Source organism: Mytilus edulis, chromosome 6, assembly GCF_963676685.1.
Source record: "Mytilus edulis chromosome 6, xbMytEdul2.2, whole genome shotgun sequence".
Taxonomy (NCBI): Eukaryota; Metazoa; Mollusca; class Bivalvia; order Mytilida; family Mytilidae; genus Mytilus; species Mytilus edulis.
The window spans coordinates 1,986,654-2,012,901 of NC_092349.1; the positions used below are offsets into that span (position 1 = coordinate 1,986,654).

The following is a 26,248-nucleotide window of genomic DNA, read 5'->3' on the forward strand; positions in this document are numbered from 1 at the left end:
CCCTTGGGTATATTTCTGGCTCCTCTAATTTTGTAATGAAAGATTTTTGACAATTTGTTATGGTCCACATGGTCCATTCCACTTTTTATAGACTTGACATAGTCAGGGATATCTATGGACTAAAACTCATCCATGAATAACTCGTCAATCAGTACGAAAACACTGCTTCTAATTATTTCATTCATCAATATCGTTGTACACATTCATTATATGATAGATTGATATTGTTGAACATGTTGAATATTTGCTTTTCTTATTACTGACTTTTGACTCCTGAATTAATATTTTTCGACAGGTTACCCTATGGTCATGATAGTAGGTCATTCATCCTGGTACTTAGTCAAGCAAGAGCAACGTAAATAGGTAAATCCAAATTTTAACCGGTACAATTTTGAGGGAAAGCTTTCTATTTATATATGCTTTCCTTACATGACTAAATTATGGGAAAATAGAAAATTTTCCCCCAAATTTCACTGATAAATATATGATTCTACTTTTTTGGGTTGCTCATTATTGCCTGAGTACCACATGTGATGTTCTACCACCATGACCACAGAGTAGGTATAACTTGTCAAATAATTGTAGAACAGGGACAATGAGGGAGTCAAAAGACATTTGTATGAAAATGGTCTATTGTACATTTCATTATTATGATTATGTGGTTGTAGAAAGGTTGTAGTAATGTCGCTGTGAGATCGTAGAGTAATCTCTCAGACTAGATTAACGCTTTTTCTACTCTCTGACTACCACGGTACAGCATCCTATGTGATCATCTCTCGACCTAACTGCACTCTAACTACTCTTCTACTACAACCTGTTTTTGCCACAATCGCATCTAGATTGTTTTGAGCATGTTCAAATTGGCCACGCTCATCACGATCTTGAAGACCTCACAACGACCTTATTACAATCTACACTCATTACAATTGCCATTTTTTTCACAGTAGTGCTAATGTGGCCTAATGTGACTGCAGTATTACCAACCTAAACAAGGACGAGAGTCAATGGAGATTTTAACTTCAAATTTGATTTGGTTGTAAAATTAGATTTTGGAAATATGGGGAAAGGGGAGAGGGAGGATGTCTGGGAAATTTTGAAAGTAAATATCTTTGTTAAAATTAACTTGGTAGTCAGTTTGTAAGAAAAAATCTTCTAATAGTATCAGACAATTAAAATTCATCAAATCATGCTTTATACCTATACCTGTAAGATCGTTGTGGGGCTCATATGGAAGGATCCTATCCTTTTTAGCCCACCATATTTTGGTAGACTTTTAAAACTGATACAATCATCAATCCTGCATGATTTGGTGCAATATTTCACACATTTAAAAAGTTATATAGAAAACTATTTGTGTCCTCATCAAGTTCATAACTGATACATGACTGACTCCCAATGACGGTCTATACTAATTTTAAAGGCTTCCACAGTTTTTGATGAAATAACTTCAACTGGTAGGTTATTCCTATCATTAATAATTCGTTGTGAGAAATTTCTTAATCGAAAAGAAGTGTTACATCTACGTTTTGCTAATTTCCAATTATGCCCACGGGTATTTGTACTGATGACAGTAAAAAATCTTTCATAAGATATATCTTCGATTTCTTTTAATATTTTGAAAGCTTGTATCATAAATCACCTCTTCGCCTTCTGTGAGTTAGGGAAGGTAGTTTAAGTACTTTTAATCTGTCTTCATAGCTTAAATGTCATATATCAGGAATTAATTTAGTTGCTCTCATCTGCACTTTTTCTACAGCATTAATATCTTTCTTTAAATGCGGATACCATATTGTATTTCCATTTTCCACCTGTGGTCGTACCAATGCAATGTATAGTCTTAATTTAAAAATGTATATTATGATATTATTACATACAGTACAGCCTGTGACTTCCTCTTAGTTATGTCCACCCTCTTGCATGGTCAACATCCAATGGTGAACATTTATTGGGGTATTCAATCTTGAGATGTTGGCCATTTATTAGGGGTCATAAATCATGGGCAGATTTTTTATCTAATTATGTTACCTGTTAAAATCAATCAGGGTTGAAGTTTTCAGCTGGGATGTTTCATTAAAATTTACCTGTACAGGTAACTTGGTTTTCTTTTAAAATTGACATTTCACCTTTTTTTGAAAATGTAGAATAAAGTATTGTTTTACTCTGTTAATTAATTAATATTTTTTGTCTTTAATGTTATTTAATTTTTTTTATTTTTTGATTGTTTTTTTTCATTTTTGTTTGTTTTGTTTCTTATTCTTTTAATTTCTTCTTAGTAAGAATCTTGAGTCGAAATGGCAAAAAGTCAAAGCCAAAGTTATTGACTAGCATTTGAAATAAACAGACTTTTAATAATTGTTTTTTAAGTAAAAGGTTTATATAAATGTACATGATGTACATTGTATTCAATTGTTTGTTAACATTATTAAATGAGTTATTACTATTAATAATAACTAATAATCATGCAAGTGATATTTTAAATAAAAAAAATGAAAGTAATTAAACAATTTGGTTTCTTAACAAAATAAGATGATCAATATCAATCCTTTTACAATAGATTTTGATAACATCTAATATTATTCAGGAAAACTACAACTTAGTACAAGTACCATTATATGGTTTAGGAAAAAACTAATTTTGTTTATCTAAATTTTCTTCAAATCTCAAAACAAGAGTTGTGCACAAACAATCACCGAAAAGACTTATTTTCCAAATGTCCACCTAGTTATCATCAAATTTTGATAAATGTTCATTAAAAATGCTAATCATAATGAAAAATGTTCTTATATATCTGAATCAAGTGAATCTTATGAAAAGAAATTATTTAAAGAAATTGTCTTGAAACTTATTAAATATGTTATCTTCAGTTTGGTTAATTTCTTTCAAAATTTGTCTCCAGAAAAAATAAAGTGCACTTCTAAAGATGGTGACACTTTAATGGTCTTTTAATTAAATCATTTTTTTTTCAGTGTATTATATTGTCGATAGTGCTGGACTGGCATGATACATATTCTTGATATAGTTTTACAAAGAATATTTCAATCAACCTAGGTTTTAGATAAAGTTAATAATTGCAGGGACTTCAATGAATTAAGACTTTTAAAGTCCTTAATAAAAAATGAATTTAAAGAAAAATCTAAAAATAATAACTTATGATAAAGACTGTAAAGTTAACTTGATTGTGTCAATTAAGGTAGAGAATTTTTGGTCATAATTTAGAAATAGAAAATAGTGGACAATATAAATTTCCTAGAAGGATAGAATGTGTAAACTGTGCCTCTTGTAGGTCAATGAAGAACACCTATTCCTTGATTGTAAAATTAACAAAACAACTTTGAGATATAAATCCATTTGAAAATTATTTACCTTCTCATTATAATGTCTCTAACCCAAGAACAAAAAGTAAAAGAAATGTGTATAACCTCTAAAACATGGATCATGTTTAAAATATCATATGACAATAAAAATATTATCAAATTTTGCTTTACTGAATATTTCTAATACTTATAAATATTTTATTCAATAAAGAAATAATGAATTGCCTAAATTTTATTTAGCGTAAGTCCTAAAGACAATCTTAATCATATGTTAAGATCAGTCTATCTACAATAATAAACCATTTTGATTTTAGAAAATTAATTTGAGAAACACCTTGTCAATAGAAAAAGGCAGGCATTGTAAATGTTTGCAGTATATTTGAAAATGATATTATTCATTTATTCTTCACTACTAAAAAATAGACTTAATATAAAAAATAACTTAAATTGATCAAAAATTATTTAAAAGGTATAATATCAAAACTAATAGTAGGAGACAATTATTTTTTAATGAAGCTGTTTGTTCAACTAGTTTTATTGTTTCATTTTATTTTTGAATTTCTTGTCATAATCACAGTTATTAGATTTGACAAACACATACATGTATATTTTAATATTTTACCTGAGACACCTGACCTGTAAGTTATATAATTTTAACACTTCAATGCATTCAAGATTTCCCTTTATCCTTTACTAGTTTTTGAGTAATACCTTGTGTATTAAAAAAAGCAACAGGGGGTATGATGATGACCATATAGGGCCACCATGGTGAACATATTTTTTATGGCCACCATTAATAAGATAAAGTCACAGGTAGTACTGTAAGTATTTCTGTATTGGCCTTGTTATTGGTCCGAGGCTTGCTGTATTGGCCTGAGGCAAAGCCAAAGGCCAATACAGCCATGACAGCTGGTCGAGGACCAATAACAAGGCCAGTACAGAAATACACGTAATAATATCTTTATTAATTAACTACAGTGTTACAATATTTTTTTAATTTAATTTCAAAAGAGATAAATATTTTTACCTTGAAGTGGAACTATCCAAATCTCAGTCAATTTCTTTTTATTAGATGCAATACATAATGATCTGGTGCTGTTTCCAGGTGTCTTCAGCATTTTCTCATCTGATGAATTTTTCTACCCTTTTCAGTCACTATAAAGTGTTACATATTAAATTTAGACGCAACACATAAATAGTAATTGGAAAGGTACTGCCATTGCATGTGTTATGCAGAAACTAATTTAAAATCGATGTGTACAATCGTGAAATTATGAGGTTGTCAAGAAATGAACTTTGTGATAATCTACTCTTCCCCAAACCTGAAATAGTTCTTTCGTCTGCTTTAAAATAACTTTTAAATGAATGTGACCGTCTTTCATCTGAAATGTATGCCATACTGACATTTTCAGCATGTTTAGATAACTAAATGACAACTGCGTCTTCAAAACAACTGTTTACTTTCAGTTTGTGTTTATCGTGATTTTCGATGTAAAATCTAGAGACGTTACGAAATCCTGCACTTGTGTCAACTCGGCCAATATAGAATAACTCGGCCAATACAGAAAAAAATCTATATTGGCCAAGATATTCTGTATTGGCCCAGTTTACACAGGTCACATTATATTGCATAGGCAGTTTTCATCATATTAAGTCCAATAACAGTGTAGTTAATTAATAATGATCTTTAAAGTTAAAAGTTCGGTTAATCAGCCCAAGTTTACTATTGGCTTTATTTATTTTACTTGATATATGTTGAGAAAATTTAAGATCTTTTAAAGACTTTTTGAAAAATAATTCCAAGATCCTTTTCTTGTTAATCTTTAATGATATCAATATTGTTCATGGTATAAACATTTTCAGGATTATTTCTTCCATGGTGGATTTGTTTACATTTGTTTACATTAAATTTCATGTCCCATAACTTGGACCAATTGTAGAGTGCATCTAGATCATAATTTCTGTAAGACATCAGATTTAGGTGCATTGTTTGTTTGTTTTTCCAGTTTTATGACAATTTCGAATTCTTAATTAAACCTTGTTTCCAGTCATCTCATAGAAATAGATGACTTGCTTTCTCTTGTTTAATTTACCTTCATTTGTTGTGCCTGCATTTAAACTTGTCATTTTCGGTTTGTGAACCTGACGAGTACATTCGGTCAAATTATTTCATATTCAAAAACCAGAATTTAATACTTCATTAAACGTTTTACCGACATAGACTTCCAAAACTTTCCAGAAATTACGTCATAATTTTTTTTATCCAATCAAATACCTTGATATATTTTAATTCTACATCTATTTTTAGACCAGGGGAATTTTTGGTCATCATTATTCGCCATGAATATCTTACATCACAAAAGGTAAATTTTCCAAGTTCTGCCTAATAAACGACGATTGTCTACTCAAAGTCAGATCATAGTTTGGTTGGTTGACACGTACTAGGACCAGAGACCTATATAATACATTGTCTATTGCATTTCTCAGTCTCTTCTAGTTCATGTAGTTCTAGGGCATTTGATTTGTTTACTTTGGGACCCGGAGCCCAAGCCCAAGGTCCTGGGTTTGTTGTCAGCTCTGTAACTAAAAACATCTAACTCTACTGTGTCGTAAAAGGTTGACAATTAGGTCATATCAATCATTTATCAGACGTTTACAATCTCTTTAATTATTTGATGAATGTAACAGAGTACACACAAATAAACACCATCAACAGCACACATATATTTTTTTTTACTGTACATGCTGTATACAAAAATTGTGTAATTATTGTAAATATAAAATTCTGATTGATATCAGAGTATATCATCTATATTAGCCTCACCGGACACAATTACGAACGATTTTTTAACTATGATTAATATTTTTTTATGTATTTTATGTAGACTACTTTTCTTGAATTGTTTATACCATAGAATTTAAGATGTATGAAGGCTTTCCATTTTGCATCATATCCCACATAAATTTTTATTCACGTTAGGATACTTTAGTAAGATTTGCGTGACCTCGTTTTACGGGTCAAGAGAGCCACATATGGACGCAATTCCGAACAGCACTATATTGATATATCTTGCAAAAGAAATCAATGACAATAGTCTAGATTGATAAAGCATACATTAATCTTTATCTCAAACACATTTTCATAGGAAAATAAGATGCACAAGTTTGTTTTTTACTTCAATTACTTCAGCAGTGGTTGCAGACGAAATGTAGGTCATGTGTAAAGGAAAGATTTCTGATTTATTTTGTTTTTGTGTAAGTTCCTCCTTTAAAGGAGCACTAAATTCAAGTTTATCCATTTCGGTGGTGTACTAATCATTCATCTATGATTTTTTTTATATAGGTCAACATTTCTTTCAGAGTTTTCTAGACTTGCAATAAAATTAACGTATTTTCTTTTGACCATAAATAGGGTCACAAGAGTCTAAAAAACGTCAATTGTGGGGTTATTTGGGCAAGATAAGAGGCATCACGCATATGAACAGAATCAGGAGATATTTTTCTTTCTATATATTAACAAAAGAAGGCAATATGCACTTACCTTTATGTTTTTTTTTATATCACTTTCAGGCCAGATTGCCGTTTTTATAATATTTTCAGAATGATTTTGTCATCGTAATCAACATTCACCAAGTGCACATAAATTGTATTATCATGAAAACAAGGGAATTTTAATAGGATTTTTATTTATAAAAACATTTATTGTTAAATATAAATAAATATGATCTCAGAGGGCAAACATTGGAAATCGTTCGTAATTGTGTCCAGTTGTAATTGCGTCCTGTGGGGCTACGGTTCATCATAAGGAGCCGTGTTTACCCCTCAAAATTTACTATGAGTACAGAGAAACTGGTACATCTAGGAAAGTTTTAAGGCATGGCAGGAACTAGATATATAAAAGTTATATGAAGTACACGTTTCAGAAAATTAAAAACTTACCTGTATTTTGATGTCCAGTTTTTTTCCAGTCTGCAGAAGATAGCAAAATAAACAAACACCTGAGTTTCATTTGATACGGTCCACTCATTTACACAGTTTAAATCACCTATTGTCTGTAGATGTCAATTGTCCATCTATTGTCCATTTAAACCAATACTACTCACAACATGTATTATATGAGGGGAGATTCTCAAACCTCTTTCCCTACTTACTTTATTTTGCCACCTTCTGCAGGAACGAAAAAAACTGGAAGGCAAAATCTAGTAAAGTTTATAATTTTCTAAAACATAAAATGCAGTTACATTTTATATATCTAGTTCCTGCCATCCCTTAAAACTTTTGCAGGTGAATAGGTTTGTCTGTACTGTAGAATTTGTGGTGTAAATACGGCCATATTAGCCAAAAGGTTATGATGAACCTTAATAATAAATCTAATAAATCATTAATTTCTGAAAAAAAATTGGTGCCAACAGGCACAGGGGGCAAACAAGGTGAGGGGCGTAAAGGTGGGTATCTGCACGGAAGAATGCGACTGCACTTGAAATAAAAGTGGCAAAACACGTTGCACGAAAATAACCCTTTACCACCCTCCATGTTGGATGCGTACATCATGTACATGTAGGGAACAAACATGCAATTGAAATGTAATTGTTTGCTGAGGTGGCATTCATGGCATTCATGGCATTAAAGTACATGTAGCTCAATACAAGGAGATAGTATTTGTATCAACCATATGTATGATTGTAGTATAAATCATGTTATATTATCTGATCATAAGATATTGTAACAGATTTACATAACTGTATGTAACATCTAACACCAATATGACCATAAAGTACATGTACATTGTATTAAAGTTCTACAAAAAGTCATGTAGTCTGTTTTCTCTTACTTATGAAAGACAAAGCATAAATGAAAAAGATGAAATTGTTGAGATACATTGTACTGGTAAAATGGTAAAAATGTTGAACATTCTGAGTACATTATTCAAGAAAAAGAATGCATAACCAATTAAAATATATATTATATATGTGTCTGCTTTCTTTAGTTGGCATGTAAGAAGAAAAGATAACATAGAAAGAGTAAGAAGAGATGAAGCTCAAGCTGCTGATGAAGAAAAAGAAAAACAGAGAAAGATAGCACTTGCTGTAAGCATTTTTTTAAACTACTTGTATATTAAGCTGTGATATTGAAGAAAAAGTAATGAATAAATTTGACAGAAACTTTAAAAATTCTGCTCTTAACACAAAATTACCATTATTGACAAAAACACAATAAGAAATATATAAAAAGGCAATCACAAATGAGTTTCCTGACTGTGGATATGTCACTTGAATTTGAAGCAGGGTTAAACTACTTTATACTGGTACTAAAACTTTGAAGATTTGTTTCATACTTTAAATTTGAATTGGTAGCAATAGACATGATAGAGTTAACATTAAAAAAGGTCTGGGGTGTTTATAATCTGCATGTATTTTCTTAATACAGTCATAATTTGTATGGAATAAAATATAATGCATCAATGTTACAGCATCCAATGGCAATCCAAAAAAAAAAAGAAAGTTGACAAGAATTTAACTTACAGTCGTCAGCAATAGAAAAGTTCTTTTTTATACATGTTATACATGTACACATATATGTAATTATTTTTCATTGACTTGAAAATCTCCTTCAAGTTTATAAAAATTATCAGTATGATTCAGTAGATTTGACCTTTTTAGGAACAAGAAGCTAGAACAGAACTTCTAAGAAGTAAAAACAGGAAAAGAATTGCAGAAACATCAGAAACTGCAGAAAGTGAGACCATTACAGAAACTGGAGAAAGTGAAGCTGTTACATGTACAGAAACATCTACTTCAGATGACAAAAAAAGTATAAATATATACAGTGGTTCAGGTGGACACATCAACTTCTTCAAAGATGCAGAAGATGGGGTAAAATGTAATTTACAGCTATGTTATATAGGGCCTTTTAAAGCTGACTTAATAATTTATCTGGATTTTAATAATTTTTACTGAATTAAATGTGGTATGGGCTTTGCTCATTGTTGAAGGCCATACGGTGATGTATAACTGTTAATTTCTGTGTCATTTTGGTCTCTTGTGGAGAGATGTCTCCTTGGCAATCATACCACATCTTTTTTTTATATATATATATATAGGTTTGCTTGTTGAAATTAATATTCCATGGTGCTTTGCATATGTAACGTCACTGTACCCAAATTTCACTGAGTATCAAAATTTTACCTATTTAGTAAAATTAACAGTGAAAATCTTACATGTTTTCCTGGAGACGAAACAAATTGTATTTTTATAATTATTTGACATTATGTACTTCTTTAAACATATATTATATTTAAATATGCACAAAACGTTCACAGTATACATCAAAAGATGAAGTGTAACTGCAAAAGGTAAAATGTACAGAAACGTCGCCATGTGACGTCCACCAAAAGGTCATCTTATAAAAATGAGCAAATACAAAATGTTTCAAACAATAATCAGTAATTCGATTTTTAAGGCTGCAAGTTTAAGTATGGATGCACTTTGGGTACTCCTTATTTTAGAATCATGGATGGTCTTTTCAAATCTTTTTTTTTATGATTCAGAGTAGATTCAAAATTGAATTGTATAAACAGTATAGTGAATAATGATACATCTACAAAATAAACACAGAATTAGATCTTTTGTCTGGATCATAAATAAATGTAGGTGAAAAACTGTTGAAATACATGCAATTTTAGTACCCTCACATTAAGGCAGTTCGCTTCTCAGTTTAAAGTAATTAACTTTTCAAAACACTAGTTTATATAGATAGGGGTTAATAAAAGAATCCAGAGAGCGAAAAAGATATATAGGTCACCGTGCTTGTTTTAGAGGTATATGCCATTGAAATTTTGGCGGGAAAATATTCTCTCTTGACTTTTCATAGCTTTATCATTGACAAGTTGAAGTTCTCTAAAACCATTAAAAAGTAATTAAAATTTTATATTACTTTTATAGATTGCTTATCAGTATACATTTAAAAGATTTATAAAAAGGAAATCAGTATACATTTAAAAGATTTATAAAAAGGAAAATGGGGGTCACCGGGCAAATTTTTTTCAGGCATTCAAATGGATAAAACCAGAGGATTCCGAAAAACTGTCAAAAAATCCAAAACATGACAAGTCAGCTTCCTTAAACTTATTTATACTTATTTCAAAATTCAAAAATAACTTTGAAATATCTAATTGAATAAAATCTTACCTATTAATTATGCATCATGTGATTTGATTATTTACCTGACAGATAGTTGAGAAGAAGAAAAATGTTGAACATGAAAAAGAGAAGAAAGATGAGAAGGAAACATGGGAGAAAAAAATGGGAATTTTAACATACCTTGGACAAAGTCGAACTGATGGTAGTATATCTATAAATAGAACTGTGGTATTCAGTGTTTATTCAAGAATGTGTGGTCATAAAACTTTTGAATACAATTGTTGTATTCAGACTAAGAAATCATTCAATCATAACTCAGGGATTTTGTGTTGTAAACACACATTTTGTACACATTTTGTACTCCTGATGACAGAGTAAAGTTTTATGACGGTGCTCAGGATTTGTTGAACATACTTGAAAATTTATATGGAAAAGAAACCTTAGTTGTCTAAATGGTTTTTAAACTTGAAATTTTAGATTTAAAAAAATCATTCATCATGTTCATGTGAAAGTTAAATTCAAGGGGAGATAATTCAAACCTCAAAAGAAAAAACTAAATCTTACATATTTACTAAATTAAATGCTATATAAATATTACATACATCTACAAGTAAATAAACACATTTGTCAAAAAAGTTTTTTATTAACACTTTGAATATAAGTTTTAAAAAGTAGTTGTTATGCATATTGATAAACTTTTGAAGGAAATTCATGGGAGATAATTATAATTAATACCTCAAAAGAAATTAAATACAGTATCTATTTACTTATTCTAAATTTTACCTACTTCTTAAAGCAAATAAACATGTGTGGCAATTGAAAATAGTGTTAAAACTCTGGAAAATTCAGATTTAAAAAATTATGTCTTGTGCAGGTGTTATTTTTTTTTTAGGAAATTAAGGGGAGATAATTCAACCAAAAAAAAAAAAAGAAAATTTAAATCTTCCTTATTTACATTTCAAATTATTACCCCTTAGTAACTGAATTAATAAGTAGACAATAATATAAAGTATAAGTGGTTGATATTTCAGATTTTGATAAAAGGAGTAGGTCCAGTAAGACCACTTTTTGGCCCCAAAATATAGCAGTTTTACAAAATTGTTAAAATGTAAACCTTTAGTTATTTATTTCAAAGTAGAATGCTTCTGCTACATAAATATGGGCTGTTTTTGACAATACAATGCATGTATGCTGTGTACTAGCATCATTAAGTCATGCTAAATTACTGAAATCTTCACAATTTTAGCATTTTGGTTAAATTTTAGACAGTTTCCGTCTTAAATGAAAGTGGCCGCATTTGTGTTCATTCTTAATATTGAAATGGAAGTTGTATTTGATGATAATACATAACATGTATAAAGGTTGAGGATGAACATGGATGTGGCCATTTTCAATTTTTACAAAAATCATCTGAAAAATGACATTTTTTGGCATATTTGATAGATTTTTCATATTTGAGCTTGAATCAGAGGGTTTTAATGACTAAATCAGTTAAATTCATTCACTTAAACTAATTGAATGAACTTAAATAGACACTTAAGTGTTTAAAAAGTGTCCAAAATCGTTCGTCAGATGAACCTGAAATTTGAGGCCAAAATCAACCCTTACCAGACCTACTCCTTTTGTCTGAATATTGAAAAAAAAAGTATTTTATATTTATCTTGATTGAAAGCAAAAAAAAGTGACTTAAACTTTAAAAAATATTGCAAATACAATAACACTTAAAAACATACAAAGTGTAAATAAAAAGAACTGAATTACTGTTTCAAAAACTAGTGTTGGCATTGGTTAATAGATTATCTTTTCGTAAGGACTAAATATTGAATATCAGACATTTTAACTGAATCATTAGTTCTTTACTCAATATTTAAAGCTTGATCTTATTTCAGATGAATGAGAATTCAAAAAATTTTAATATTTATTCCATAAACATGCTATTTATGTATGTGCCTGTCCCAAGTCAGGAGCCTGTAATTCAGTGGTTGTCGTTTGTTTATGTGTTACATATTTATTTTTTGTTCGTTTTTTTACATGAATAAGGCCGTTAGTCTTCTCGTTTGAATTGTTTTACATTGTCTTATTGGGGCCTATTATAGCTGACTATGCGGCATGGGCTTTGCTCATTGTTGAAGGCTGTACGGTGACCTATAGTTGTTAATGTCTGTGTCATTTTGGTCTTTTGTGGATAGTTGTCTCATTGGCAATCATACCACATCTTCTTTTTTATATTAATCATCTCAAATGTAAACACCAAACAGAATATTCCAAGACACTTGGAAAGAAAACAATCTTCTCCACTCTAATAAAATTGAGAAAGGAAATGGGGAATGTTTCAAAGCGACAACAAGCTCACCATAGAGCAGACAACAGCCGAAGGCCACCAATGGGTCTTCAATGTAGCGAGAAACTCCTGCACCCGTAGGTGTCCTTCAGCTGGCCCCTCAAAAAATATGTATACTAGTACATTGATAATGGACATCATACTAAACTCTGAATTATACACAAGAAACTAAAATTAAAAATCATACAAGACTAACAAAGGCCAGAGGCTCCTGACTTGGGACAGGCACAAAATTGCATCATTTACAGTTGCATTCAAAAACAACGTTGATTAAACCTCTGTTGAGTTGGTCAAAAGAGTAACATGAGTGAAGGGAATGTTTAATTTGACAACACTATAAAAAACATACATTTACACCGTGTATCATCGTACAGCTGATATATAGGTACTAACCAAGCAGGCATGAGCAATTTTGACCTTACACGGTAACGAAAATCTTTGTTTTGTTCACATAAGGCCTAAAAAAAATAATGTTGTGTTTCCGATCACCCCCTTGAAATTTTGAAGGGATGGTAGGTAGGGATTTTTTTTTTTTTTTTTTTTTTTTTTTTTTTTTTTATAATATTATGCTTCATTGCTGTCTCGGTTTTGTTTAAAGGCATGGACACTTTGTTCATTGCTTAAGACCATTTGACAATTTTCAAGATTATTGTGTGAGTTTTTATCAGCCTTTAATAGTTTGCCCCCTTTTAAAATACCCCTGAAAAAAAAACTAAGTCCAAACCTAAAAAAAATTTGGGCAGCACTTCCCCTAGGAAATTAGCTTTTTAAACCCAATTCCCCTATTTCAGGACCAAAAGTTTGGGATTGTCAGAGAAAGAAATTGAGAAGATGTGGGGCAGATTCATTTATAGGAACATAAACCAAACATCATCCCAAACCTACAGATAGACAAATATATTATATACACTGTACCTGGCAGGACACTTTCTTTTGGCAAAGCATCTGTGGCTTTTCATCAGAATGTCTAAAGCGTTGATTGGCTGACCAGTTTCAGATGGATTAATATCAGGTTCATTTTGAAGAAGGGTCTGGCATGAAAATTTGATAAATTTAATTCCAAAAGATTGCATTGTTCCAACAGTTGTGTTATTGTCATCAATCTTTAGTCCAGTCATTTTTGCCGGTGGCCGAGCACAAAATTTGTGTTGTGTATTTTTTTTCATCGATGTTAGACATTGGATGAATTTCATTGCTAATGTCAAAAAAGGTGTTACTTTCTGTAAAATTTAGAAATATTTTTTTCTCCACGAAATGGTCACACTTTCCGCGTTGAACATTGAATAGGACGCGTTGTGTTGCCATGTTCAAACACTGACAAACGAAAATAACTACTGTGCATGCTCCCGCATATATAATTAGCCAAGAAGATTCCACTTTCCAGTACATTCTAAAAATAAGCCTCGAGTTTAAAATTAGCGTTGTTTTCTTTTGGGGCGATAAAAAGATCGAGGGACTTAGAATTTTTTATTTTCTTTCAGAAAATAACGGTCGGTAGGTATACAAATTATTTTTTTTCCCACATCAGCTTTAAAAACTTTTAAGTCGGGGGTCTGAAGGACGGTCGGTCGGGTGACCGGAAACACAACATTTTTTTTTTAGGCCTAATATCAATGTGTACTTCAATCTAAACATAATTGTTGTTTTAAGAAATGATTTGGTAGTAGGTTGATGATTAGAGATGTCTCATTATTTTCCAAAAACAAGAACGATTACTAAAAACATGTGCAAATACTTGTCAAAAAAGTTGGCGCTCGTCTCATCCAATATAATTCTACATTCATTGCAACTCTTTTTCTGATAGAAGGTCACTGTGAGTGTGTAAAAAGTATAGCTGTTTCAATAATTGGCATTGAAATCTTTAATACATAATTATTATGTTATTTTTCGATATTTTATTCCGAAAGAAGCGTTGTGTACGGTGTTTAGCTGACCACATAAATCCTTCTGTACGGTGCATAGTTAAGTTGTTGTACACCGTACACAAAACCTTCTTTTCATACTTGTTTATTACCCAAAAGTTTCAAGGAATGAGTAATTATAGGGAGGTTTATGGTTGGTAACTATTACTTTTGCCCTGTATTAGCTTTCTTTCAGATAAAACATGTAAATATCTCGCCAACTGTATCAAAATTGAAAGTTGGTGTTGACATTCACAGCTATTTGCGCATGTACAAGTTAATTGTTCTTATTAGAATATCAAATTTGTTTTATAAAAGAAAAAAAATGATGCCAAAATTATTTGGGAGCAGGAATTTAAAATGTTGAGAAATGTACATTGAATATTGATAAAGCAAAACGAAGATTTTCGTTACCGTGTATGGTCAAAACCGATCATGCCTGCTTGGTTAGTACTTATATCCACTGTACTGATGATACACAGTGATTTATCCTGAAAAACTTTATATAAACTGATTCAATCTGTTTTCAGATCCAACTCCCTGGTATTTATCAAAGAAGAGAAAGAAAGAAGAAGATGGTTCTATCTCGCCAAGGTAAGTGTCAAAACTATTCCTTAATGAAGACATGATAACTGTGTATGTGTAAGGGTTTATTTCTCTTAAAGGCTTATAAAGTTGAAGATAAGTTACTAAATTTTATGCCAACAAATTCTGTAATATTTTACAATTAATGTAAAAAAAACATTTAATTAATGAATCACAAACACACAGCTTAAGTTTGATAGATGGAATGTTACACATTGGGTTAATATGAAGTGTGTAAGAAAATTCCCTTTTGAATTTTCAATGTTTTTAACTATATCATACAAAAAGATTCTCTTGAACTGAATTTTAATGTACGAATTGTTATGCGTTTTCTTTTCTGCATTGGCTAGAGGTATAGGGGGAGGATTGAGATCTCACAAACATGTTAACCCTGCCGCATTTTTGCGCCTGTCCTAAGTCAGGAGGCTCTGGCCTTTGTTAGTCTTGTATTATTTTAACTTTTAGTTTCTTGTGTACAATTTGGAGTTTAGTATGGCATTCATTATCACTGAACTAGTATATATTTGTTTAGGGGTCAGCTGAAGGAAGCCTCCGGGTGAGGGAATTTCTTGTTGCATTGAAGACCTGTTGGCGACCTTCTGCTGTTGTCTGCTCTATGGTCGGGGGGTTGTCTCTTTGGCACATTCCCCATTTCCATTCTCAACTTAATACAAAATTTTCAATTTAAGGATGTACACCTCTGAGGAGCCAAAGATTTTTTACTCAAAATCTACTAATTTTAAACACAATTTATTCACAGAGTTTCGCTTGATAATGATATTTATTAAATTCATTGCTATTTTCCACTTGAATCACATTTTTTAAAAATTAATTCCAGAACAAGATTTCAATGAGACTGAAACTTCAAAAGAATACATCCATAAAGCTAATTAAGTAAACTAGTATTTATTTTTGTTTTTTAAGAAGAGAAAGAGATGAAAAAAGAAAGAAGCATATGGATCCTTTATATGATCTGAAAAACTATGTAGAAAAAACAAAAGATGCTCACAGTCCAGAGAGGGTAACTATTTGTTTTGTTTATGTTTGATATCTTTAGTTGTAAAAGTTCATATAAGCGTTAGTAGTTAAACACCATAGCAAATGCATTTTCATTTATTTTATTTGTATTATATATGTCAATGTCCGGAATGCTTGTCAAATTGGACAGATTAGTCCGAAAAAATGAACCAGAAATTAGGATGTGGATAAGAAAGAAAATCAGGATTCGGGGAAGACACCTCAGATTCTGACCTATCCCCTTCTAATATTTTATTCCGCTTTAATCTTAAATGCTCTAATATAAGGTTTAATGTTTTGTATCTTGGCTTAATTAACATGCTAAGAAAATGCTAAGCAATGCTGGTCAACTTGGAATCAGTAGTATCTATTGGGAAGGTTAGGTTAATATGTCTTCTGGCAGACTGTATTTCCCTGTGAACTAATGTGTTTGGCTAAGTAATGTAAACTCAGAAATTATTACATGCATATATTATTGCGATTTGGTCATTTAGACCAAAATGCGATTTTAATTTTTGCGATATTCAGAAAACTCTTGTTTGATTCATATTAAAAATTTTAAAATGTGAGTTTAAATTATTGCGATGATGGCCCTCTCACATTTTTCGCAATAATAAAAATATCTCAATAATCTCTGAGTTTACAGTATGTTGATTAGAACAAAGCATTGTTCATATTGATATCACATTTTCTCCTGGTATAAATGTAATACTTGTCACTGGAAATTAAACATCAATCCATTCAACAATCATAATATTACAAATGTTACAAATTAAAATAAGGAAGTCATTGCAATATTTACTTCACAAACTCAATATCAAATTTATTTTGTTATGCCCCACCTACGATAGTAGAGGGGCATTATGTTTTCTGGTCTGTGCCTCCGTTCGTCCGTCCGGTTAAAGTTTTTGGTCAAGGTTGTGTTTGATGAAGCTGAAGTCCAATCAACATTGAAACTTAATACACATGTTCCCCATGATATGATCTTTCTAATTTTAATGCCAAATTATAGTTTTGACCCCAATTTCATGGTCCACTGAACATAGAAAATGATAGTGCAAAGTTCAGGTTAAAGTTTTTGGTCAAGGTAGTTTTTGATGAAGTTAAAGTTACATCAACTTGAAACTTAGTACACATGTTCCCTATGATATGATCTTTCTAATTTTAATTCCAAATTAAAGTTTTGACGCCAATTTCACGGTCCACTGAACATAGAAAATGATAGTGGGAGTGGGGCATCCGTGTACTATGGACACATTCTTGTTTTATTATAAATTGAATATTAATGTGAATAACAAATACTTGTTGTTTGGTTTAAGTATTATATCTGATTTGAAAATTGAACTAAATTCACAAATGTGAAAAAAATCAGCCAATAATATATGGTAGGATTGCATCCCTTTATAAGGAAGTACATCTTGTGCTCCTTGTTAGAGGGATGAATTGTTACACAAAGGTCTTTGGTTCAAGTCTCAGATACCACAATATCAGTCTGCACGGTTAGCCAATAGTCCGGTGCCCCAGGCTAGAAAAATTTCATTCGGACTAGTAAGTTTTTGCAAAAATTTGTTTGGACCAATAAGAAAAATGTCAGGATATTGGTCTTCGGACTAGTAGTTGAAAAAGTTTTTGGTGCAGACTGCAATATTCTAATTCGAATTAGTACTCTGGTTATTAAGAGGGTGTCCATGGAAAAACCAGGCAGTGGATGGCACATGACATATTTTGTTTTCAAAATTTGTTCATCTATTTCATATCACAAATTCATTCTTTCTCAAAGTTAAATTTTATTTTTTTATTAACTGCAACAAATACAGAGAAAAAAATACATAGAAAGCACTGAAAATTCATTGAAAAGGGGAGATAACTCTTCATTTTGTACAAAATTTTGTTGCGTTGTTAGTGAACTTTAAAATCATTTTCTGAGCCATCCACTGTTGATTCAAAAATACCTTTGACATATATTTCCTTTGTATGATATAAACATTGCATTGGAACCAAAAATTCAGTGGGAAAAAATCATATTGTGCCACCCATATCATAGGATTTGCCTGATATTTACTTGGACAGCCTCTTAATTTATAAGTTTTCATTCCAAAAACTAGGTGTGTGCCTTAAAAAACTAGGCACATGTATATTCAGTTAAATTTTGTTTTTCAGAGAAAACATAAACACAAACACAAGGAAAAGAAGAAACATAAGCACAAAAGTAAAGATAAAGACAGACCTCAGACTACGTCCTCTAGTAAAACAATAGAACAGTTGAGAGCAGAGAGGTTAAAAAGGGAGTCAGATGAGAAAAAAAAGACTTCAGACTTAATGGCCAAAATGAGGGGTGAATCTGTTCCTGATAAATCTGAACATGTTGAATTGAATGAAAGACGGAGAGGCTATAATTCTCAGTATAATCCAGACTTTGTTAGGAGACCAAAAGACAGTTGATTTAAATTATCTGAAATTTGTAGCTTTTATGAAAAAAAAGTTTTTTACTGATCAGTTAGTGAAGTCATAACCTTTCTGGGTATTTTATGTCAAAACATGTTTTTAATACATCATTTTTTTTTCGAAATTGATGCAGTCTTACATGTATTGAAACTCTTTCTTCGACTGTCAGTTGTTTATTCCAATTGGTTGCAATTGAGAGAGCTATTAGAAAATATTATTAGTTTTTGGTTATTATATTCAAAAATGTACTCGTAAATTCTGTGTATTGAGGAAAGAAATTAATAATGTTCCCAGATTATAAAGAGTTATCTCCTTTTAACTATAGATAATAGTGAAACTAAATAAACAAATGTGACATGGTTAAAACATGGATCATATTTTTCATAGGTTAAATGCAGATCATATATATACAGCAATTTATAAATAACACATAGTTGATAGCATGATAGAGCAGAGTGTTACTCAGAGAAAACATTATCAAGAAAGGCAAAGCCAAGGTTAACAATGTTTGTTGGTGGGGGGACAATCTGCTCTATCACTCTCTTAGCTATGTGTTACATGATTTTTTATTCTGAATATTATGCTTTTTACATTTTAAATTAAAAGTAATAAACTAATGGCATTTATATAACAAAAATCTGTATTCAATAAAGGACACATAGGTCACATTGACAAGTGTCTCCATAAAAGATTATAGAGCCATGGGATAGAGTAAATTATCACCTTTGTATTAACCAATCAAATTCTTGCATTATTTCAATGATTGGTTGATAAGAAGGAGATAATTTACTCTATCCTGTGGTTCTCCCTCTCGTGCAGACCAATTAAAATCTGTAGTTTATAAAAGGACAATGAATTGAATTTATATAATATCAATTATTTTAAAGTCTATGCTTAAGTGCTACATTTTGGCCTAGGAACTTCTTCATAGACTGTCAAAATAATAGATACATTTTGCTTCACTAATAACTATAACATTGTTATGGACATGATATTAGAAGAGGGACGAAAGATACCAAAGGGACAGTCAAACTCATAAATCTAAAACAAACTGACAACGCCATGGCTAAAAATGAAAAAGACAAACAGAAAAACAATAGTACACATGACACAACATAGAAAACTAAAGAATAAACAACACGAACCCCACCAAAAACTAGGGGTGATCTCAGGTGCTCCGGAAGGGTAAGCAGATCCTGCTCCACATGCGGCACCCGTCGTGTTGCTTATGTGATTACAAATCCGGTAAATAGTCTAATTAGGTAGGTCAAATTCATGAAAGGGAAGGGGATTGTAGTTACGACGTGAGGAACATATCCGATATCATTTGTGAAATGGTTATTCCATAACGGTCAACCAACTCGTGATGGCGTCCGTAAAATTTACGAAGGGATGATTTCAACTTCACCATTTGGAACTCTTGATTTAATAGCTTCCTTGTGAGCAGTAACCCTCTATCAAGAAAATCATGATAGGAAATGCAAGCACGGGAATATCGTATCAATTGAGAGATATATACCCCGTATGCAGGTGCTGCTGGAATGTTGCTACTTAGAAATGGAAAGTTCACAATTGGAAAGCTGAAATCATCTCTTTTGTCGTAAAGTTTTGTCTTCAACCGACCCTCATTGTCAATTTCTAGATGTAAGTCAAGATATGAAGCTGACTTAACTGTATCTGTAGTATCCTTTATCTCCAATTCGATGGGATAGATGCGTTCCACATAGTCACCAAATTTTGAATTGTTTAGTGAAATAATCATAGCTTAACACATTTATGTAAATAACATCTAGCCGATTATTTAAAATTTAAAAGACAAAAATGGCAAAACATTCAGTATAATAGATTAAGTTAAATATATTGCAGAGGGTAATAGAGCAGACTGTTTTTCCCTAATTGACAATTTTTCTTGGTGTAACAATCTAATCTATCTCCCTCTCGGCTAGATGTTATTTACATAATTGTGAATGCTATTTGTTATTTAAACAAGATTTAAACATGAGTGTCTGTGAGTTAATAAGGGATACATTATACATGATCAATTGATAGTTAATGTGTTAAGCTATGATTATTTATTTCACACACAGTGAATCCTTTTTATTGTGTATTTTTATGCCCCATTTATGGGCATTATGTTTTCTGGTCTGTGCGTCCGTTCGTCCGTCTGTTCGTTCGTCCGTTCGTTCGTCCGTTCGTTCGTCCGTTCGTCCGTCTGTCCCGCTTCAGGTTAAAGTTTTTGGTCGAGGTAGTTTTTGATGAAGTTGAAGTCCAATCAACTTGAAACTTAGTACACATGTTCCTTATGATATGATCTTTCTAATTTAAATGCCAAATTAGAGTTTTGACCCCAATTTTACGGTTCACTGATAGAAAATGATAGTGCAAATTTCAGGTTAAAGTTTTTGGCTTCAGGTTAAAGTTTTTGGTCAAGGTAGTTTTTGATGAAGTTGAAGTCCAATCAACTTGAAACTTAGTATACATGTGCCCTATGATATGATCTTTCTAATTTAAATGCCAAATTAGAGTTTTGACCCCAATTTTACGGTTCACTGAACATAGAAAATGATAGTGCAAATTTCAGGTTAAAGTTTTTGGCTTCAGGTTAAAGTTTTTGGTCAAGGTAGTTTTTGATGAAGTTGAAGTCCAATCAACTTGAAACTTAGTATACATGTGCCCTATGATATGATCTTTCTAATTTAAATGCCAAATTAGAGTTTTGACCCCAATTTTACGGTTCACTGAACATAGAAAATGATAGTGCAAATTTCAGGTTAAAGTTTTTGGCTTCAGGTTAAAGTTTTTGGTCAAGGTAGTTTTTGATGAAGTTGAAGTCCAATCAACTTGAAACTTAGTATACATGTGCCCTATGATATGATCTTTCTAATTTAAATGCCAAATTAGAGTTTTGACCCCAATTTTACGGTTCACTGAACATAGAAAATGATAGTGCAAATTTCAGGTTAAAGTTTTTGGTCAAGGTAGTTTTTGATAAAGTAGAAGTCCAATCAACTTGAAACTTAGTATACATGTTCCCTTTGATAAGATCATTCTAATTTTAATGCCAAATTAGAGAATTTATTCCAATTTCACAGTCCTTTAAACATAGAAAATGATAGTGTGAGTGGGGCATCCGTGTACTGTGGACACATTCTTGTTTAATGTATATTGAAATAAAATGTAGAAAAATTATAAAGCAGATTTTTTAAAATAATTTTGGACCCAGAAAAGAGAGTGTAGCTAGCAATTAAAGGTCACAGATTGTGTTATGACAATCTCATCTTTAAATATTAAAGATTTATTAGGGCCCCGCCTTTAGGCGGTTCGCCCTATAGTGATCAGTCTGTCCGTCCGTCCGTAACTCTTTAACTTTGTGTCCGCTCCATATCTAGAGAACCATTATGATTTTATACTTTACATGTTTATAAAACACCACCACCAGAGGACGTGTCATGATGTATGTACAACTTCCTAGGTCAAAGGTCAAGGTCAAAAACTTTGGTTTCAGTTGACAACCCCGTGTCCTGTGGTGAAGATCGTGTCCGCTCCATATCTAGATAACCGTTATGATTTTATACTTAATACTTAACATGTTTATTAACCAACACCAGAGGGTGTGTCATGATGTATGTACAACTTCCTAGGTCAAAGGTCAAGGTCAAAAACTTTGGTTTCAGTTGACAACCCCTTGTCCTGTGGTGAAGATCGTGTCCGCTCCATATCTAGATAACCGTTATGATTTTATACTTAATACTTAACATGTTTATTAACCAACACCAGAGGGTGTGTCATGATGTATGTACAACTTCCTAGGTCAAAGGTCAAGGTCAAAAACTTTGGTTTCAGTTGACAACCCCGTGTCCTGTGGTGAAGATCGTGTCCGCTCCATATCTAGATAACCGTTATGATTTCAAAGTTTATACTTGACATCCATTTTAACCACCACCAGAGGGCGTGTCATGATGTATGTACAACTTCCTAGGTCAAAGGTCAAGGTAAAAAAAACTTTGGTTTCAGTTGACAACTTCATATCAGATTATCCATACAACTTATTTACCCCACATTATTGACAGCGGGGCACACAGAGATGGCTCCCATCTCAGTGGTATCTAGTTCGAAATACTGTAAATTTAGAAATTATTGCGATGTTTATATTTTTGCGAAAAATGTGACTGGGTTATAATTGCAATAATTAAAACTTGCATTTTGAAAATTGTATACTTGTATAAATCAAACAGGATTTTTCTGAATTTAAAAAAAATAAAATCACATTTAAGTCTAAAATGACATAATCGCAATAATAAATGCATGCAATAATTTCTGAATTTACAGTAAATCAGATGAACACTTATTTATCTGAGGCCATGCCTTAAAACCTTTACAGATACCTAGGTTTGTCTGTATTCAGATTATTTATCTAAGGCATGTCATGTCTTAAAACCTTTCCAGATGCCTAGGTTTGTCTGTATTCAGATTAGATTTTTAGGTGAAAATGCAACCATTTTAGCCAAAGGGTCCACACGAATCTTTATCGACTTATGACTATTGAACAACAGTTTTGTACTTTTGCCTATATTAAACGCCTGTTTGCATTTTATTGTTTAAAAAAGTTGTTTGTCTCTGAAAAATAGATGGTAACTTTTGCATGACGTTCAGTCTGGTACTTGAAACGGTTATTTTAGATTGTCCTTCACAATAAATGAGAACTTTTCAGGTGTTATAGGTATCTATCTTATGATGATGTCATGTTACAAGAAACTTTGCAAGCAATATTTTCAGCATAGTCTATCTGATCACATTTAACACAAGAAAGGCTGAACATTGCTGCATGATTAATATATGTCTACTCTCCTTGGTTAAAATTTAGATAATATATATCTCGAATGAAGTATATGATCTTGTTTTTATAAAGATAAGACCGATGGTTTTCCTTGTTGAATTGTTTTAGGCTAGTCTTGTTGGTGCCCTTTTATATATAGCTTGCTGTTCGGTGTGAGCCAATGCTTCATGTTTTAGGCCGTACTTTGAACTATACTTATTACTATTTACACGTTGTGACTTGGATGGAGAGTTTTCCTAATGGACACTCATACCATATCTTTTTTATACATATAACTCACAGATGATACTCTATTCAAGAGCATATATTTCCTGCCATGATTTCCTAGATAGGGAATTGCTGCATACAAGAAGTCCATTAAAGCAAGAGTTCAGAATGTTGCAGTTGAGTTATTCTTTCGAGTATTATCCGAAAGCCTCCAGGAGTCGATTGACCGTTATTCAATACATGTTTTACAGATGACGAAGGATGTTTCAATTTTTGTAATCATAATCCAATTCTGTCTTCCTTGTATTCGACATCACTTAATTAGACACATCACCAAATATTTGACTTACACGAGCAACACAACGGGTTACAAATGTGTAACAGGAGCTTCTGCCCATTCTTTATAGAGCTCCTGCTATCGACCTCGGTTTTTGCTGCTATCTTATTCTCCAAGGGCTTGTTATTTGTTAACTCTTTTCACAACACCATATTCTTCCATTTTAAACGTACAAGAAATTTGCACATTTAATTGATGTTTTATATACACACTGTGCAAATTGAAAATAAACTTGAAATGTTTATGTTGTGGTCAAACCGGTTTAGGGGGTGAACATTTTTAAAATTCCCAAAAAGTCTGGAGGCCTGTGAGATGACTTAATTTGTTTAAAATTGGTATATACGAATAATGTTACATGTAATGCAGTACAAGCTAGTGTTTATTTGTCAAATAAATATGTTTCAATGACATTTTTGTCCAATTTCTGTATTGTACCTTTGATATTCGTTCACTTCAATACACGAAATTAACTGAAACCCGTACATAAATACATTTTCTTAAAAATCAACACTAGCTTGTACTGCGTTATATGTTACAGTATTCATTCATACCAATTTAAACTAATTAAGTCATCTTGCAAGCCTCCAGATTTTTTGAAAATTAAGTGTTCACCCCCTAAACCGGTTTGGCCACAACATAAAAATTTCAAGTTTATTTACAATTTTCACAGTGTGTATATATATCTTAAGTATATTTAAATGAACATATGTTTCCATGTTTAGGACTTTATTCGTTATAGGTTGAAAAATACAGGCAAAGTTTAGATGTTTATGAAGTGTCCTATATTTTGACTTTAGTGGAACCTTAGACCTCAATCTTCTCGATTGCATTCATTATGTAAAAAGAAGAAAAGCATGATACGAAACGCAAGCTCTCAATATCGTACAAAAGATACAAAATATATATCAAATGAAGGGGCTGATAATATGCTACATTGAAATAAAAAGTTTATAATTTACAAATAAACCTGGATTTATCTCTTTTTGTCGTAGAAAGATAATCACGTTCGATCATTTTTTTTTTGAATGTTTCGAGTGCTCTCTATTTCGAATTTAGTGGAAAAAAAACTGTCCAATATGACCATCATTCTAGTCCTTTATAAAAAATATATATATATATAAAAAACACTCTATACAGATGACGACAGGTATGTGACGATCATCGAAAAAACAATCAATCCCGTCCTGTTTTTCCTTGAACTCGACAAACGGAATTCACCGGGTTCGTACGAATGCCGCATGTCAAGCAGGATCTGCTCACCAATACGGATCACATGAGAACTATCCAAGTTTCTGGTGGGGTTTTGTTGCTCAGTCATTAGTTTTCATGTTGGATTAGATCTCATGTGATCCGTATTGGTGAGCAGATCCTGCTTGACATGCGGCATTCTGTATATAGTGTTTTTTTTTTATATATATTTTATGAGACGAAGCTCATTAACTTATTCTTTTCTTTGTATGTAAGGTTTGAAACATTTTAAGTATTAAAACTAAATTTGTTAAGGTATTTTCACATGTTTAAAACCAAAAAAAGATCAGTTCACTGATCATGCTGTTTATATGTTTTGTTTAGTTTATTCAAGTATAGTTTGATGGGTAAGATATTTCTAGATGTCAGTAAAGAGTGATTTATACTGTGGGCTCAATTATTATTTTGTGGTTACCAATTGTCGTAGATTTAGGAAAATGATTTAATGTCGTGGATTCTTGATCTCATGGATTTCGAAACAAAAGTCTACAGCAAATTTGTATTTTGTTGAAGTTTAAGGTGTAATATCATCATTTATTTTCCACTATAAGCACATTTGATTTTATCTTTGTTTCAAATAAAGAAATGCTTGACATGAGTAAAGTTTTATCTTGTCCAGTATTAGAGACAAAATTTCACATAATATCTCAATGCATATAAGAAATAATCATCACACCAGTCAAATATATTCACCTTCTTTTACCATGTTTACTGTGTACAAGATTTAGTAACTATGAAATCTCAAGTTTCTAAAACATTCTATAGAATCACCAAATAAAACAATAATGGTGTTATGGAACACCCATGATGTATATGTATGACCCAATTATGCGTTACTACAATGAAATGTAGGATTATTTTTTTCCTGTCAAATTCA

The 26,248-nt window shown here is 31.6% G+C and overlaps 2 protein-coding genes across 2 annotated transcripts in view; one reads left to right on the top strand and one right to left on the bottom strand.

The window, feature by feature from the left end:
* Nucleotides 1-5,462, bottom strand: part of LOC139526917 (uncharacterized) — a 33,448-nt gene extending 27,986 nt beyond the window's left edge. Inside the window, exon 1 of the mRNA XM_071322076.1 lies at nucleotides 5,408-5,462. Within this exon, the coding sequence (XP_071178177.1) occupies nucleotides 5,408-5,441 (34 nt within the window). The 5' untranslated portion in view covers nucleotides 5,442-5,462. The remainder of the gene's footprint in view (nucleotides 1-5,407) is intronic.
* Nucleotides 5,463-5,605: 143 nt separating this feature from the next.
* Nucleotides 5,606-19,367, top strand: LOC139526918 (leukocyte receptor cluster member 1 homolog). The gene is made up of 7 exons (XM_071322077.1): nucleotides 5,606-5,677; nucleotides 8,302-8,401; nucleotides 8,975-9,187; nucleotides 10,544-10,655; nucleotides 15,226-15,289; nucleotides 16,205-16,301; nucleotides 18,458-19,367. Exons 1-7 carry the CDS (start codon nucleotides 5,655-5,657, stop codon nucleotides 18,737-18,739), a joined length of 891 nt encoding a protein of 296 aa, XP_071178178.1. The 5' UTR covers nucleotides 5,606-5,654; the 3' UTR covers nucleotides 18,740-19,367.
* Nucleotides 19,368-26,248: the final 6,881 nt, after the last annotated feature.

Bases quoted from the DNA above. Each gene is read 5' to 3' on its own strand.
- LOC139526918 (XM_071322077.1), top strand. From the start codon at position 5,655: ATGAATATCTTACATCACAAAAG. The intron at 9,188-10,543 runs GTAAAATGTAAT...TTTACCTGACAG, and splicing joins TCAAAGATGCAGAAGATGGG to ATAGTTGAGAAGAAGAAAAA. The intron at 15,290-16,204 runs GTAAGTGTCAAA...TTGTTTTTTAAG, and splicing joins GATGGTTCTATCTCGCCAAG to AAGAGAAAGAGATGAAAAAA.